Raw genomic sequence first — 17987 nt, 5'->3', positions numbered from 1 at the left:
TGTTTCATGGCTTCTCTTTGTATGAAATTATGCTCATATTTGCATTGTAGAGAAAAACGTTAAAAGGTACCCATTATACTTATCTTCTGTGTCACACACAGACATATAGATGAAAATGTAAGAATTTCCATGCTGTTAAACAGAGCAAGGAATTATTATTATTATTATTATTATTATTATTATTATTAGACAGCCTTTCCAAACATCCTAAATTTATTTTGGATTTTTTTATTGCCTTCTTATATTGTCTTGTCAATCCCAGTCCAATCTTTGGTAATTCTCTCAAGCTTCTCCAGATTTAATGGTCTTCTGGAGGTAGTTCCTCACAAGGACCAACGTATGTTTTGGGTCGTTATTATGTTGGAAGACACAGCAATGGCCCAGATCAAGTTTTGATGCTGATCGGTTTTCTTTCAGAATCTTCTCATGCCTTTAATTTCTTCATGAGTCCTTCCTGACAGCAATGACACTCTCACCCCTGTGATGATGGTGACTTTGGGTTCTACACCTCTCCATTGTTTCTTCAGAAGTGGAGTGTTTCTTGGTCTGTAAGCTCACAGTTCATTACTGTGCAGGGTTTAAGTGACTATCTTTTTTGAGGCTGTAATTCCCAACTTGGCTAAGTCATTCGCTCGTGTCTTAGCAGTTGTTCTGGGGTCTTTAGACTCATCTCTCATGAGTTTTCTTTCCCAAGTCTTTCAAATCTTTGGCTTCCTACTTCTGCGAGACTTGTTCTGTACTGTGCGACTCTTTCTTGATTCTTGATGAAATTTCTCCCTTCAGTTCTTGACACTTTGAAATGCTGTGATAGCTTTGTACATCCATCTCTTGCTTTGCGAGCATCAACGAATTTTTTTCTCTAAACTGAAGTCTAAAGTCATTTCTTTTGTTTTTGGCATGATGACAAGTGACAGCTCACACCCTCGCTGAAGTTTTTATACTGTGTGTAAATTGGAAGGTAACCCTCAGTTTTAACTTGGTTTTACCAGCTTTGAGCATTGCAAAGTTAAAATTCATCATTGCACAGCAGTGGTTTGTGCTGTGGCTCAATAAAAGAGCCATTTCTCAGGAGGCTAATAATATTGACCCTAGTAATTTAATTCTCGTAGTCAGTTCTGTTAATTTATGATTTCTAATGAAAACGAATTTAGAAAAGCTATGTTGAAAATCCTTTGCACTGTTTAAAAAAAAAAATTATGAAAAACTTCAAATTTCATAGGTGCTAAAAATGTGGTCTCATCTAAGAAGAGTATGTCTTAATATATTAAGCATGACCAAATTTTCAAATGAGTATTAACTACTGGCTAAAAGTATTAGCTGTGAGCCAAAAGTACCAAACTTCCTTAAAAACGTTGCATGATGTCATTAAGTACATGGTCAACTCAAGCACAGCATGAGCACTGGCTACGAGTACAGACTCCCCACCCACCCACAAACCTTTTGTTACTGAGAGAGAACCAAAGAGAAGAGAATGATGCCATAAAAGGAGAGGAGGTGGGTTATTAGTTTTCCTGAGTGGGACTTTAAGTGAATGGTTTATCCTGCAGGTTAACATTTCACCACCTTGCTGCTTATGGTGAACCACAAGTATGCAGATTGTGGATTATAAATAAAGTCTTCCAAAAATTCAAAATTTTTCCTGTTTTTGTCAGCTGTTTGTGAATTTCACACACAAAAAAAAAAAATAATCTCACGAAGAGACAAGTGATGGATTCATCCCCACTGAAATCCACTCCAGCTAACAACAGCTTTAAATGTTTTTTGGATTAAAAAAAACAACAACAACATTGCATTAAAGTTGCACAAAAGCCCGGGATAAGTTTAGATATTTTTAACCCTCAGTCAAGCAAAACTATTCAGCAGATTCCAAGAATAAGACTTGAAGCTGGGAAAAAAGCAGGGGGGGAAATGAGCTTGCACTATCTGTCGAAAACCAGATGAGGTCAGTATTTATCAAAGGATGTAAAGATCAGAGTCACCTCAGAGTAAATATGGCTAGAGTGACTTCCAGCCAACAGCATCAGATTTTGTTTTACAAGAAAATTAATCTGAGTTCATTTAAGAGGTTCAAACTGTAGGTAGGCAGAAGAAAGGGGCCACATCTGAGAAAGACTGTAAGATTATCAATAAAATAACAACACTCAGTGTAGTACTAAATATGAAGAGGCTAAAGGAACAATGTTTCACTTTGTTTAACAATTTAGGATTAATAAAACATTCCGGACAGAGATCAAAGTTTCAACTTTTTAAATGCTGAAAATCTAATAACATGTTTTGTGAAAATAAAAAGGAAACTCGTATATCAAAAGTGAAACAATGGGGAAGACAAATCATATCAAATGTTTTACTACAATGAACGACATATACTGAAAGACGGGCAGAAATATGTCTACTAAACAAAGACATTTGAAACAATTCTGACCTTTATAAAAGAATTGGACCCAACAGAAAGTGGGTTTATAATAATATAATAATTATTAAAAAGAATAATTGGGTTTTGTGTGTACATGGCTCATCTGTGAGTCTTTAAATGTTTGCTGGAAACCAGTTCATTGTTATGTGATTGACAAAATAAGTCCCTTTGCTACGTGTAAAAATGTAAGTAACATTTGCGCCTCTGCTTCAGCTTCAGTAAAGACTGAGATGCTAATTCGCACTGACATAGGTCTGGCTGACAGCTAGCTGCTCAAGTGGCCACTTCATTAGACCACATGGCAACAACGCAGTGCATATAGGCATTTAGACCTGGTTAAGATGACCTGCTGTAAACCACAGCCTACCTGAATATTGTTGCTGACCACTTTAATTAAAAAATATATCCACCTGTAAGTCTTTTAATTCTTATAATGATGATTTTAAACAACAATTTTCAAAGAAAAACTAGCTGAAATTATCTCCATCCAGTCCCTTGAACGCTTTTATGAAGTTGAAGATGTCCTCCAACATCAGCGACAAGTTGCTGAGTCTGAAACAGATCTGCGTGAAATAAAGCAGGACGACACTCTCGCAAAGGAGGAAACTTTTAGCAGACCAGACTCACTGCCAACAGGAAGGGGCACAGAGGAGAAATAACAGCCATTCTTTAATGCATTTGAAACATTTTCTAGGAGTGTGTGAAAACCCAATGTGCTGTTGGCTGCTCTGTCCGTGCTGTCACATGGGCTTCCTCTGACTGTCAGCTGCCCCTGGATGATTACAGTTGCGTTATTATTTCCAAAATATTAAAACAATGAGCAGAACGTCACTAATTAGCTTCTTGGATCTGAGTAAAGCAGCAGTGAGGGAGGTTTCTCGTTACAAACCACCCTTATTAACATTACATATAGGGACAGGAACAATTATCAATATAAAAACAGTTTTTTGTGTGTGTCAAGGTAAAATCTGACATCAGTCCAGGCTTTTTCAGTTTTAAATTTGAACCAGATTCTCATACAATCATGTGTAAGTCCCTCTCTAACATGACTTATCAACATGTGAGACTGAAATTTTCCTCTTCCTGGTTTGAAAGGAAACAAAGCTCACAAGTTCTGGCTCTTTTCTTTAAGTTTTTTTTTTTCCTGACTCAAAAGGAAAATGAGAAGCGAAAAGTAAAAGCCTGTGGCAGCAAAGCAGGCCTGACTTTCTGCTGCGCTCTTCAGATTGCACTATTTGTCATGTGCCTAATCTGGAAGTCATCAAGCACTGTGTTTAGTTTGAGCTAAGTCTGAAGTGGAGGAAGGGAGCCACAGGGTTGAGCTAGAAGCTTCTCTGTAGTCCACATGGAGGCCGGGACATCTGTGGAAGGAACTCCAAACACACTCGGGTTGAGTGCAAGTATTGGCATTCAGTGCTGGGGGAGGAAAAGGGCCAAACAGACGCTAGAGGTGAGAAATGTGTTGTTGTCCATTTAGGCAGTGAAAGGTTTTTGCATTAAGCACACGGTAAGTACAGACTAGGTCGCTAACTGAATGCTAGTAGTCACTTTTGCTAAATCCAGTCATTGAATTGGGCCTTTTGAACATGTTTTATTGTGCGTTTTACCTTTGGGAGCATTTTAATGCACTCGTCTCACAAATAATATGGCTTACTGTGCATTAGTTTGCGCTAAGAACTTGTTCAAGAAATCTTGTTGATAAACAAGGTGGCTAATATTAGCTTTTAACTTCATTATCTGCTCTCTTGGCCTAATATATCCACTTCTGGAGATGCTTAATTTAAAGGCTTCCAAACTGGAGTTCACAAAAGGCTAAGTAATGCAAAGGTGGCAACATTCATCCTTTACATACAGTCTATAGTTTTACAAAATCAAGTTGTCAACAAAATACCCAATATACCATATATAACCAAAACAATATTAATTTAGATGATAGATCTGTACATGATAATGAATCCTAGCTAGACGCTAATCAAACTGGTTTATTATTTAACTGTATAAAATATATTGTTTTCTTCTGCAGTTCAGTAGCTCAGAGTTCTAAAGAACATGTATTTCAAAGCTATACTTCACTAAATATACTTAGTTACATTACACCACTGAAAACGAGGTACACACATGGAGAGCTGAGTTCTGCATCAGTGGAAAAACTGATCACCCACTGGTTGGAAAATGCACCCACCCCCACCTCAAGGGCCAAACCGAGGTCTCAAGCTGGCTGCTCCACTTGCTGGGCCTCCTTCTCCCCCCTTCCCCACAGCAAGGCTCTCCCTGGATAAGAACTGAAACCAAACTTATTTTTCCCCCCTCCTTTTTATTTGTTTGGCAGAAACAAATGGGAATAGACAGGACACTCTGTATGACTCGACACACTCCCAGAACCAGTTACTTAACAACAGCAATACTTCATTTATTTATGTGTCCTCATCATTCAGTCCATGTGCACAGATTACAGGATGTCTGCTGAGGAGCACCAGACACTTCACAGGTCAACTGGTTAGGATTAAGCCCACTTCATGTTAGGATTTGACAAACAAAATGCACCGAAGAGCCTCCTTTGCTCGTCCTTGTGCAGTCCATGTGAAGAATCGTTTCCACCGATACATTTCAAGCGTCTACAAACACATTAATTAATCAAATAGTACATTCTGTAAGCTCTAAAGAACATCCACTCTGAGCTAAAGGCCATTTATTTTTATGAGCAGTTTATTCTGACTGACTAGTGGTTCCCTTGTTGACAGTTAACAGATCCAGGTTTATTTTTTTAAAGTTTTTTTTCATAGTTTTTTTTTTTTTTAAGGCAAGAGTGACATCATCAGCCCAGCCTGGATCCAGCTGACCATCATTCTGCGATCATAACTATGTACAAAATATATATAATCACGCTTATTTACAGAACATGTGGTAACAGACAATGCCTCGCAGGGCATCCACATGCTTAAAATGAATACATAACAGACACAGCACCTCTAGTGGCAGAAAGACAAAGACAGAAACTTAGAAATAAAACAAACAAACTTGGCACTTATAAGTTTCTCCCACTTCAAACAGAAAACTGAGACAAAATAAGAGTCAGTATTAGTGGTAAACAATGAATGGGCCCTCAATTTCACAGGCCAGCTTTTTTATTTTTGAATAGGCAGAAGAGGGCCAGATCATAAGTGGCACATCTCTGCCTCATCCTTCTTCTCTCCCCCCACCTGCACAATAAGTGTTATCTGAGCTTCACAGGAGGCAGATCAGGCTCTTGCCCTCCTCGATCTCCTCCTGAACCTTATCGCTGGAGGTGGCGATCTCAGCCTGAGCAGAGAAGACAGCGCAGACAAAGGTGAGCACAGTGCCACCCATGGCGGTGTAAAAGGCCCAGCCCATGGAGCAGAGACCGGCGCGGTACGGCGCCGCGTCTGGTCCGCAGTACAGCTGGACCTTGTCTGAACCCCAGCCAGCAGGGTACAGCATCAGACCTAGGATCAGGAACAGACCTGCAAGAAGGGAAACAAATAAAAGACATCATAACTCAAGTGTTTGTAATGAAATCCAGCATACGTAGCAGCCCTGTGCTTATTATACCTTGAAATACGGTGCGCTTCAACAGCAGAAGAGCTTTTAACTCAAAGCAGGCTTTCACCAGCTTTTTAATTTTAATCCTGCATGCTACAGATGGAAATCCCAAATTTCCTAAGCTAAGCAGTAACGTCATGATGTACGTCAGTAAGCGAACACATCATATCAACAGTTTAGGAGTGGATTCATTTCAGAGACAGACTATCTTTCACGGCATGCTTGTATCAAGCAGAAGGAATAGCAGTTAGCCTGCACAACACTCTGTAACAGTGGCGTCAAGAAAGATGAGTTTTCTTTACAAAGAAAACCCAAAACACCCAAAACACAGCGTCAGCACAGCTCCTTATCTTGGCCAACATTCAGGCCTCTTGCTCAGATGACTTTTACAATATAGAACAGCTGCAATCTTAAAAATGTCTACACACATAAATAAAGAGGGAAGAAAAAGCATCAGAAATACTTCTGTGCCAGCTGAACTTCATCCACGAGAAGCAGCTGAACGCACATGGAAAATCTACCAAGTGGCTTTTGAGTGAAACGTTATTTTCAATGTGAACAATTAACCGAGGAGCGCCACGTCATCTCGTCTGCATGTTTATAAATCCGTGCACATATATAAACACATTGTCAGTATTTGTCCGTGATTCTAATCACATATGGTTAAATATGATTACAGCTTTGTTTTACTGCGTCTGTTTATGCAGCGGCCAGGGTTGCTTCAACGGTAGGAGGGACGTCTGCAGGTTTGGACACATTCTTGTCAAGACTTTTTAAATGAAATCTAGGGGACGGCATCAAGAAAATCCATCAAAGAGGACATGATAAAGCAGTGACTCCATAAACTCAATGTGGATTCACCAGTGCATCGAGAAGACCTCCTGTGCTCTAAACATGTATTAAGCAGTGCTTGCCGCATAGGTGCTAAGTAGGTGACGGTGAAAGTAAAGTGTCACTGTTGCAAGAGACTCGGGCAGATTATTTTCTTGAAAATAAAAAACATTTCCGGCCGCAGCGGCGTGCTGGCAGCTCAAGCATCCTATCAGGACACAAAGAAGAAGAAAACGTTTAAACTGGCAGAAATGATTTCCTGTCTGATGTATGACAGAAAGACCTCTCAATCCTGTGCACAAAGCAGAGACTAGATCAACAGGATAAAAGTAGCCGATGGACTTTCCCGCCTGGCCCGGTCACTGGCCAACCCTCCGGCGTCCTGAGTCTTTGTAGGAGGAGGGGGGTCGCTTCCTGTGTTACCATGACCCACTTCTACCACTCTGCCTCTTCAGCTTGGCTTCAGCCCCTCGGCACGCACGGCTTGTCTCATAGATGGAAAGGCAACCTTCGTTCTAAATGCGTTTGCGTCGTTTCTTCTACTCTGCTCTGCCATGACAGCGGACGAGGTCAGATGGCCGGACGAGGAGTCTGCCTTCAATCAAAGCTCAGGAGGAAGCATTTACAGTAATACAATTACTGACAATAAAACAGCCAGACAGGGAACAAGGATTTAGCTCTCTTTCAACAAGCAGGTCCTGTTAGCTTCGCTCCATAAAAACCTCACGTGTAGCCTGCTTCAAGTCTGGCGGAGAACATGCCTTTTCTCTTCTAATCTCTCTTCCTCTTTCTTCCTCCTCCCATTCTCTAAAGCACCCAATATCGTATTAAACAGGGAAATGAAAACTAGGTCATAAATTCTTTCCACATGTTGCTGCCTTGCCCTAATGGCCAGACCGGCTCTGCTGATGGATTGAAGGCATGGTTTTAATTCACAACCCCACCCCTCCAAAGACCCCCACTCCACACACACACACTCATTCCCATTCCACCTTCAAGCTGGACCTTCTAACCTAATATCCCAGTGTGCTCCACCCTATTCTCTCTGCACTGGCTTGCGTCTCTGTTCACTTCCAAACTGTCAGTTCTGTCTTCAGTAAGAGAGGTTGTTAGTTTGGTTTTAAAAGTTGTTTACCATCATTATGAAACATCCACACCTCCGCTGTAACCACAGGAAAAGCTAATCAGTGCATGGGAATCGCATCTCTTATCATTCAGAGCTGACAAGTCTGCTTCCCTCTTTTATGTAACGTGATATCTTGTGTGAGAGTCATCATTACTCAACAGCACAGCTTAAATTCCCGCAAGACGCTGCTTTATTTTGTTTCTCCTCCAGCCTGGAGCTTAGTCACAGTCACCGATTAAACCTGTTTAAGTTTATGGAAGGTAATAAAAGTATTTGACACAGAACGTGCAAGAATCTGAGACAGTTTTATGGCCCTGTTTGTTTGCCGCTCTATCTGTAATCCCTTTCAGCTTGAGTGACGATGAGTGAGTACGTCATTTTAGTAAATGTACAGCAAGTTTAACTGGGGTATAACAAGTCTTTAGGGCCCCTAAAGTGTGCGCCTGCAGGATGCAAAGTTTAACCCAGCTGACCTTCAACAGGAGTCTGTCTGTTTTAGCTATCTGATTGCATAAGGTGAAAGGAATGACTTGAACTTCTCCTGAAATCTCAAAACCATCTGAGCTTAAACTATTTGTCTGTTTAAATTGCATCTGGGACACTGCGGCCATCAGAAAGGCGTCGTATAATAAAGACTGCAGAGGCTGAAGTACAAAGTCCAAGTGACATCAACGAATGTGAAGACGAGGTTAATAGGTTTGGGAGTCACTCCAGTGAAATGACGTGACCGTCTCTGGCAAGAGAGTCGCAATCTTCCTATCTGAGGTCAATCATTTCCCCAAACATCTGCCGTCTGGCTCCAGTTTTCTCATTACCGGAGGGTCGGCACGCATTGTGGAAATAATGATAGTAGAAAAGTCGGTGTGGTAGCCTTGGTGATGGATATCAAGTGATTGTGATATCATTCACTGGCCTCGTGAAAAGTGGAGTAGAAGGCTGTAGAGCACAATGGCTGACTAATGTAGGAAGTAGTGACACTGTTAAGATACCGATGCAGTTGACCATCTCCTTTCTCATCCTGTGGCTGAAAACAGTGCTTCGGAAGCACAAAAGAAACTCTCCCGCCTCCTCAACTGTTTGATGCTTTCCTCGCCCCCTTTCCTCTTTCACATCCTCATCCTCTCAACAAAGAGGAAACTCAGGGGTGCATTTCTCCCCTTTTCTTTATCTCAACCATGTCTCCCGCAATCCAATGACTTAATATGTAAATAGAGGACTTTACGGTTATGTAACACTGTGCTTTGTGGGGCCATGAATCCACTTTTATAGATCACCTAACATATGACCGTCAATCTGGGCTCAGTGTGGAGGATGGTTTGTTTTTCATCACTCTTTGGAACATAAACAGAGGTAAAATGAATGGATTCAATCCAATCATTAATATACTTCTCAGTGTAAACTGTAGTTTACCATGCTAGTCAGTAATGTGTGTTATGGGGAACAAATTGAGCGACTCCCTGGTAACTAGCATTCCCTAGGTAAAAATGTGTATGCCCTGATAAGCTGGTGAGTGTTTCCTGGCAGTTGCTAGCGTGAAATTGGCCACAAACAGGTTTACAGCGCTGCACCCAAAAACTTCTTGTCATTACTTTGGTGGCTATTAGGCTATTATCTACTTTAAAAAAAAATTGCAACTAAGTTCGAATGATATATGACCAACTTATTCTGAAGTGAATATGAACATGTCCAAAGAAGAAGTCTGAGACGCTGTACGGCTTAGCAAATGTTCAACTGCTTACTTAAATGTGTACCCCACCAAAATTCTTTTGAGTCTATTAATTACCACTTCCTTGTTGACTTCCAAAGTGGCTCTTTAGTTGGAGTTTCCTTGCAACAACTAGTCTAGTTATAAACACATGTGGCTTTCTCATAATGGCAGCGGATGGAAACAGACATTCATTTTGCATTTACTCTAACCTCAATCTGTTACTGAAAACTGTTTGAACTGAACATCAGCTGGAAAGCAACATGCAAGGATCTCAGGAAACAATCTTTAATGCTAAATCCTGAATCCTGCTCGCAAATGCTGTTTTACCAAAATAGGAAGCAAACTTACTTGTCACCCGATCACTTCAAATTGCAACAAATTTTATTGGTAAACTCATTTAAACTGATCAAGTCACTGTATGACTTAGTGATGGGTCAAATAGGTACTTGGGAGTAGGGAGTTCTGTTTTGTTTTTTAATTTCTGTAGGCTTTCAAGATGACTTTGAAATGTTCATTTATTTTCAAGCTGAAAATAGTATAGGACTGACTTTTATGTATATTATAAAACCAAGTAGTTCTGCCACACCGCCACCTCCTCATATGTAGAAAGCTAAAGAAAGAATGACTGGCATTACAAATAGTGTTTTGAAGGATTTCTGCTTGTTCAATATGGCCTATAATAGCCAGAGAAATCTATGTTTAGTTCCTCAGTATCAGCAGCATAATAAATTTAAGATAGCTGACAAAGAGTCATCTGTCTCCTGTACATTAACTCACTGAGTTAAGGTTATGCCGCTGAATAGAGGCATTGGTAAATGAATGTTTTGTCCTAAATAAACATTGAGCAACTTAATCTTAATGAAAAGAAATGCATTCAAAGGAGCCACCCACTGGCTGAATGGATTTTGCTCTTTCAGGTCAGCAGGCCTGCATAGATCTGAGGGTACAGCTTGGCTTATCCTTGTCTACACACCCACCGTTTCTGTTTGGGCCTCCCACAAATAAACAACTGTGGGGGAGGACAGCCATAATCACCGGAGAGCTGAAGGCTACACTCTGTGAAAAAAAGATGAGGTTCAGCGAGCATGATCTCATGGCCTCCTCCCTTCCATAATTCACCACAGTGAGTCAAAGTGGCCCGGGATCTGACCTCATGTGCACAGGCACAGACACAGAATGTACGGCCGTCACACATAAAGAGAGATACGCATGCGTACTCGACCCCTTTGGAGACCAGAGGAGTGTCAGAAAGCTCCAGCTGACTGCGTGAAGAATAAATATTTGGGCGGTAGTTGCTCCAGTTGATGACAAAGAGTCACCATGCCCTTTAAACTTCTGCTTGGGTTAAGACTCACTGAGGGCTCCACAAGAATAAAACACATAATTCCAGCAGTGGGAGTTGTGGTGCTCATAATGAATGTGTTTAACTGAGAGCACAGCGTTTCATTTACCTTGATGAACGGTGGACGCCGCAGGAATGAACAGAAACAATACGGTTCAGATGAACAAACTTTCTTTCAGATTACAAAACTTGAACACGTATTTCTCAACTCCATGTCCTCAGTCTAAACTGACTCCTCATTAGGTATGAGAAAAACAAGCACGAGGAAGATTAAAGTCGTTCAGTCACAGTGTTTTGAAGGTAAACTGAAAGCCAGGCATTACAGAAAGCAGACAAATATTTGTTAAATACGGCTTATATGTTCTTTGTATCACTGATGTGAAAAGTAAGGCAGTTTAAGACCTCGTTTACTTTCTCACCTCCAGATCTGGTCAATCATTGCCAAAGTGTGGATGTCAGATTGTTACTTTCGGAAAGCTACTGCCCATAAAGGCGTGTGCTTTTCTAAAGCTCTCCATCCATCAGACAAATTTGAGCATCTGACCAAAAACCAGTATGGGCGCCAAACCTTTCAAAGTCGTGTTAAATATCAAAACTGTTTTATATAAATTGTGTGAGAATCTCACCTGCAATTCCCTGCAGCAGTCCGCACACATTAAAGATGCTCTTCTTCATGATGCTTTGAAAGCACATGGTGAAGACGGAAATGAATGCCACGGCACACAGCAACAGGATCCCTGCAGCCAGGAAGATAGAAGTAGCCTGCCAGAACCCGCTGGCAATCTCTCCAAAGTGGACTGCGTACGGTCCACACAGTATTCCCCGCAGTTGAGGCAGTTTTATACAGCGACCATAGATGCCTAAAGTGGGCCTGTAAGCCTCTCCGGCTGTGGTGGCCCCATGGGGGCCGAAAACTGCATCGGATGCACGGGGGAATCCAACGAGCCAGTCGGTGCTCATGAAGGCGATGAGCTCTCCGAACGCGGCAACAATACTCAGCAGAGTCCACAGCATGGAGCGACAGGTGACAATAACATGGCACATGCTGACGGTGGCTGGATGGCTCCCTCTGTTGCGATTTAAGACCTTTACTTGCTGAGAGATGAAACGCTGGATTGTGGATAGAAAGTCCTCAAAAGACAGAGAGCAAAGGTTGTGATCGTTCTGCAGCGAAGACGTGAGAGCGAGTGAAAACCCTTCAGAGGAAGAAGAAGGTGACACCGCTGTACACAAAAGGTTCACGTCAATGATTCACAGCCTGCTCCTTCTCTGTTTTTCTCTCCACTTCTCTCACTCCTTATCTTAACCTGGTGTTGTCTCAGTACAGCAGGTTCCTCCTCCTTGAGCTCACCCTCCTGTCGGTGCGGTCTTCAGACTCTTATTGTGCTTGGTTTTTGGTGTCTACATTGTATTGAAGTTGTGTTCCCTGAGCCAGCCCGCTGGCGTCACATCAAACACACCTAAAAGATAAAACAGGGAGGGACAAGAACAGGGTTAGTGCTTTAATTGCACATATAAAGGCTCGAAGATGATCAGTCATTTCTGCTGTGCTTGAGGAAGTGCAGGTCAGAGTTACGCCTCCCGGTTTCCCATCATATTTTACAAAAGCAGGAGTGTGGAGGATGAAAAGAGTGTGCAGAAGGAACAGAGAAAAGAGGCAGGGAGGCTCCTGGTGTAGATCTTTAAGAGGGGAGTCTAATGAGTTGTGAAGAGACATGCTCGTTTGAAGTGGGCCTCATTCGCTGTGTTTATGTTGAATGATTTGTGATCAGGCCACAGATCAGGCTCTGCACTCCCTGTAAAGTTTTGTGATTGAGGCAGCAACATTTTAAAGTGTTGAAAAACAGAACATTTCTATCTATGCCTGTGCTCGTTTGTGCATATGTGTGTGTGCTGTGGGGGAAGAGGGGAAAGGTTAAAATAGACTTGGAAAAAAGAGGAATGAGGAGCGGATGCAGACGAAGAGAAAAACAAGCCCGAGGCCTCTCATCAAGCAGCCCACACAGCTGACCTGGGGTCAGTCAATGGCTGATAGCGTAACGGCCGTCCGGCTGTCACACAACCACTGATAACCTCAGTGGCAGCAATTCTGCAGAGTCAAAGATGATACAAACAGGAAGCAGCAGGTGGTCTCAAATGCACATCTGGCACAGCACACGGATGAAATATACACTGCTACTCAAGCTCCAAACCTCATGCATGGGTGTTTCCATTTGAAACCCTCTATACTTTATCACAAGCTATAACTAATTTGAACTAGTTTAATGCACATTAATAGATTATTATAAATGGCATATGTTCTCTTGAAAAATCTTATATATACTTCATAATTTTGAATTCAAGACTCATAGTCATTCTTTATAATGTGGTCTTACTACTAAGTGGATTCATCTGATTGTTCTTCCTCTAGCAATAATAGTTGAATTTTCCTATTGAATTCTCCATTTATCAATTTCCAAAAGCGTTTTTAATTGAGCTGTAAACTTCCTGTTAAAAAGAAGTTCTTCCTTCCTGCTATCGCCAAGTTTTATTTTATTGCAAACCTTTTACATATCATAATTACACTGCAATAAAACCCTTTTCGGGTGAGAGATATCATTCATTTTACTACACAGAAAAAAATGGTTTCCCTACCCAAGGCTGTCTCAAGACTAGATGGATAAAATGTCAACCTGTAGATAACCTACAGAGAGTTTTTGTCTAACAAATGTAAGCAGGAACGCCAGAAAAGATTAAAAGGAGCTTATATAGGAGCTTTTAAGTATTTGTGCTCATGTTCTAAATACAGCTCTAGGTTAAAGTTGAGAGTTGTTTCTTTTCTTTGAGGGTTTTTTGTGCCATGGTTTCCCTGCTGCCTCTGGGGAGTCTGTTAGTCATTCTCCAACCAATGTTTGGCAGAGCAGCAAAGGGAGCCGGGGGCCACTGTTGACACGTGTGCCGCCCGCACTGTGAGGTTTCCATTGCCCAGCCCTTGGAGTGCCCTTACAGAGAGGGTCGGGACAGACGTTCGTCCCCTTGTGGTTACATCCCGTTGTGTAACACTCAGTATGTGTGTGTGTGTGTGTGTGTGTGTGTGTGTAAGAGCACATCACAAACTTTGATCTTTGTCACCCTGTTGAGATATCAACAGCGGTTCGCCTTCCTCAACCCCCCTGTCTTTTCCAGTGGAGAAAATGAGCCAGATCTGTGGTCCTTGTGTATGTGTGTGAGCTGACGTACAATATGTTTGGACTGTGTAAAGCAGATGAGATCATAAGAACAGGCACAGAGAGCTGCTTCAGTGGAGTTGGACCAGAGTTAGTTTTATGAATCACAAGCATTTTCGTTGCTTCACCGTGAACAATTGCGAGAACATATGCACACTTATACAGTTCACTTTTTTGAAGAACTCTTCCCAGGCCTTAAACTGATGATGTCTCAGGGGTGTTTTGAATAATGTCTGACATAAAGATTTAAGATTTAATATTTGACTCTAAAGTATTTAGTCAAACATTTCCTAGCTAGTTGCAAAGACTATTTCTTCCCTGACAGAAATATTGTTGAAAACACACTGGAGCCAAAAAAAAAAAAAAAAAAAAATCTAAACCAGCTGGAAAATATTTGAAGACCTTGAGCCTTAAACTTTGACCTTGCTCAGCCATAGTGTGTCTGCACCACATGCCTCTCAGATGCACAAAGGCAACTAGCAGGTTTCTATGTCTGTGAAGTTTCTTTGAATTTGGGTACTTAAACAAGTCTGGTTCAATTAATGCACCTGGTATTTGTGACAATATATACCCAGACGTCTGCTTCCTGTTCCCAGACAGACAGATTTGAACAGGTATGAAGAACGCAGGTTTCCCAAGCTAGAGTGGAGCATGGTAGTCCATAAATGTGAGGCTTGAGGTGGATTTATGATGTCTTTTATACTCCCAGAGTAACCAGGCAGGAGATAGAGGATTATTTGAGGATCAGTTTACATACACAAAAGAGTTAACAGCCCTCAGACTGCACCCGCCACGATAGTGACACCCAACACTAATCCCCATCTACAAGACTCCCTGCATCTGACACATACTCCCATAAAGTGTGAGCAAGTAACCAGCTGTTAGAAAGAAAAGGAACTTCTCCAGAGTTTCATCTCAGTTGTCCTGCAGCCATTAAATATTGTGCTTGTTGAAACAAATGAACAAATAAAGAGGAACACGCCTCAGCTGCATTAGCTTAGGGTACACTCCTAAGCTAATGCTAAAATGCTCCTGATGCCGATGCCAATGCCCTTCAAATCTACACACAATCACATTAGCATACTTGCATAGGACATTTAGACCAAACTACACTTGGACGCAAACCAAATTTTAACTTGATTATGTCTACTAAATTCCATAGCATTTAATCTCAAAGCTATGGAGACACTTCACTAAAAAACTCAAAAAAACTCATGGTGTAGCTAGAAGAAAAGATTAATGGATTGTTTAAGTCACTGAGCATCATCCTCTTGAAACCATTAATACCAATACTATTTTATTTCTACATTTCTTCCCTTCAGCTCGCATCATTCAGTCTTTTCTTATCTTTTCTATGCTGATGACATTCAGCTGTGTATGTCTTTTACGCCTCACCAGTTGGATACGTTGTCCACTCTAGTCCAGCATTTACCCAGGATTAATGATTGGCTCTCTATCAATTACTTCGTTTTAGACACCAACAAAACTTCATTTTGTTTAACCAGTAAATCCTTTGTTTGAAAACTTGGAGAAATATCTGATTCCTCTCTGGGTTTGACTCTCATGTAAAAACCTTTCTTGTTCCTGTTTTTCTCATTTAAGGAACATTTCTAAATTGATCTTTGGTGGAACTAGAGGAACATATTCATCACAATTACGATTACTAACTTGAACAATTGATCTCTCATGCATCCAAACGATACAGAAAGCTGCGGCCAGACTATTAATACGTTCACATTACAAAGAACTAAACTATTTAGTCCATCTTTATATCAAACACACTGCTACTCATAGTTTTCTATGAGAATCTCAGAATCTGCTGGTCATTCTACGTACAAGCCTGAAGACTAGGTGTGGACTGAGCTTTAGCAGTGTGGCTTCCTTTCCAACCCTTTGAAACAGTCTCCCACTACAATTACGTTTAGCTGACTCTGTGGAGTACTTTTCTCCTCTGGATTTCGTGGCCACCAATTTCATGGCAAGATTATAATTCCACTCATAATGGGACTTAAGCAAAATTTAGATGTTCACCTAAGTCATGGGGTCATGAATGGCTCTGAAAACAACTCCATCTACCCAGTAGTTGTTGAGACATTCATTGTAAACCAAAAAACTAAGCTGTTTATAGGCCTGAAAAGCTTAACACTACGGCTCCTGCTGAGAACATCCATTCAGCTTTTCCCTAATCACAACAGCAAAACAGAAGGAAACGCCTTTCCACACTGCCCCTGACAGGAAGCAATCTACATATCTACTGTATGGACTTGTTGCAACTAAAATCCCATCCCACCACTGCTTCAACCTGCCTAAAGAAATTTAAAGAGTTTATTCATTAAGAAAGAGCCAAAAAGATCAGATACAATTAATACAAAGCACTTATAACCCTCTGGTGTCATTCTGGTAATGCCACCATAGTGACAAATCACAAATCCTGTTTATTTTTTGGGTTCCCTGCATTCCCAGCCACACCTCTCGTGTGCTGATTTTATCTGTGAGGATCTGTTTGAATGAGAAGCCCCCGCAGCTACAGAGGGGGAATGCAGGCTGTGATTGGTCTTAAATAACTAATAACCATTCAAGATAAACCACATGGTGAAAAGATGACAAGCAGTCTTACAAATATAATATTTGGGTCAACGTCAACTCTGTAAATAAGTTGCAATGAAAGCACAGCATCTGTCTTTCTTTGTATTTCAAGACTTTCCTTTGTTTATTTAAGGAAAATTACAGTTTCTGTCACTAACAAAGGAGTTTGTTTCTCACCACTTCTGCACACCTGCTCAGAATCCCGGAGCTCCGAAACACTATAAATAGTCTGTGATTAAGACCAAGGTATGCTATTTTACTGCATCAGCAAGGCAGTTCTTTAGATTTAGTTTACCCCAGGAGTCAACCCAGTTGTTTAAACAGGAAATGAAATCAGGAAAATTAAGAGAAATGAGACAATAGTCCAACCTGTCTCCATTGGCTTGTGGATAGTCCAGCTCTCCTGTAAATGCGGCCTCTGTGCCCCTGCTCTCCTCTGCTCACACACTTTAATAACCTCCCTCACGCTCGAGACTCCAGGACCCTCCCACCGTCCCTCCTCTTGGACCAATGCATCTGCTCTGATTGGCTAGACTGACAGCAGATCCAAACTTTCTGAAAGGGTCCACATGGTGGCCATATTTCAGTGCTGAATCTGGGTTAAAATAACAAGATGTGGAGCTGCCCAGGGTTTCTCTCCTCTTTCTCTCTTGGTTTCAGTTTCTCTCACCTTCTCGCTCTGTTTTCATGGCTCACTGCACCTTCTCAATCATCCAAGCCCAACATTTCACTATCAGCTTCAATAAGATTTGCATTTTCAATTTCTTAAATCTGAAATATATAACTTTAAGCATTTGGGTAACATACAGCTGTGTGAGCATCACTTCAAAATAGACTGGTTTAACACTTATTTATCCATGTTAATAATAAACTACAATATGGCATTTCTATAATTTGGTTTGTAAATTACATATTTTGGTTGCATCCATTTTTACTGGATGTGTTGGGAACATTTATGGATAGAAATTCTAGGTGGAGTTAGCTGCAGTGCCAAGCTCGCTGGGCTTGGGACTGAATGTGGGTGGTCATGCTGACCTGATTGACCACTTGCCACAAAGTGCAAAACAGCTGGGATGCAAATAAGCATCTCCAAGTCTGAAATGATGGTTCTCAGCAGGAAAAGGATGGATTGCCTGCTCCTGTGTGGGGACGAGTGGCTGCCTCAGGTGGAGAAGCTCATTATATATGAGTCAAGGATGAATGGAGCAAGGAAC

The 17987-nt window shown here is 41.3% G+C and overlaps 2 protein-coding genes across 2 annotated transcripts in view; both read right to left on the bottom strand.

The window, feature by feature from the left end:
* Positions 1-4696: 4696 nt before the first annotated feature.
* lhfpl2a (LHFPL tetraspan subfamily member 2a) lies at positions 4697-12025 on the bottom strand. The gene is made up of 2 exons (XM_086301416.1): positions 11608-12025; positions 4697-5895 (listed from the first exon to the last, which is right to left on the bottom strand). The coding sequence occupies exons 1-2, from the start codon at positions 12023-12025 to the stop codon at positions 5639-5641; spliced, it is 675 nt and encodes a 224-aa protein (XP_086157542.1). The 3' UTR covers positions 4697-5638.
* Positions 12026-12303: 278 nt separating this feature from the next.
* arsb (arylsulfatase B) overlaps positions 12304-17987 on the bottom strand; it is a 56952-nt gene continuing 51268 nt past the window's right edge. Inside the window, exon 10 of the transcript XR_015130436.1 lies at positions 12304-12441. The gene's annotated coding sequence lies outside the window, so the exon portion shown is untranslated. The remainder of the gene's footprint in view (positions 12442-17987) is intronic.

Source organism: Aulonocara sp. 'chitande type north' Nkhata Bay, linkage group LG7, assembly GCF_057382095.1.
Source record: "Aulonocara sp. 'chitande type north' Nkhata Bay isolate Kocher_YH1m ecotype deep benthic linkage group LG7, A_spYH_male_GT1.1, whole genome shotgun sequence".
Classification (NCBI taxonomy): Eukaryota; Metazoa; Chordata; class Actinopteri; order Cichliformes; family Cichlidae; genus Aulonocara; species Aulonocara sp. 'chitande type north' Nkhata Bay.
Note: the sequence above shows the minus strand (reverse complement) of the source record. Positions and strands in the feature narration are given on the sequence as shown.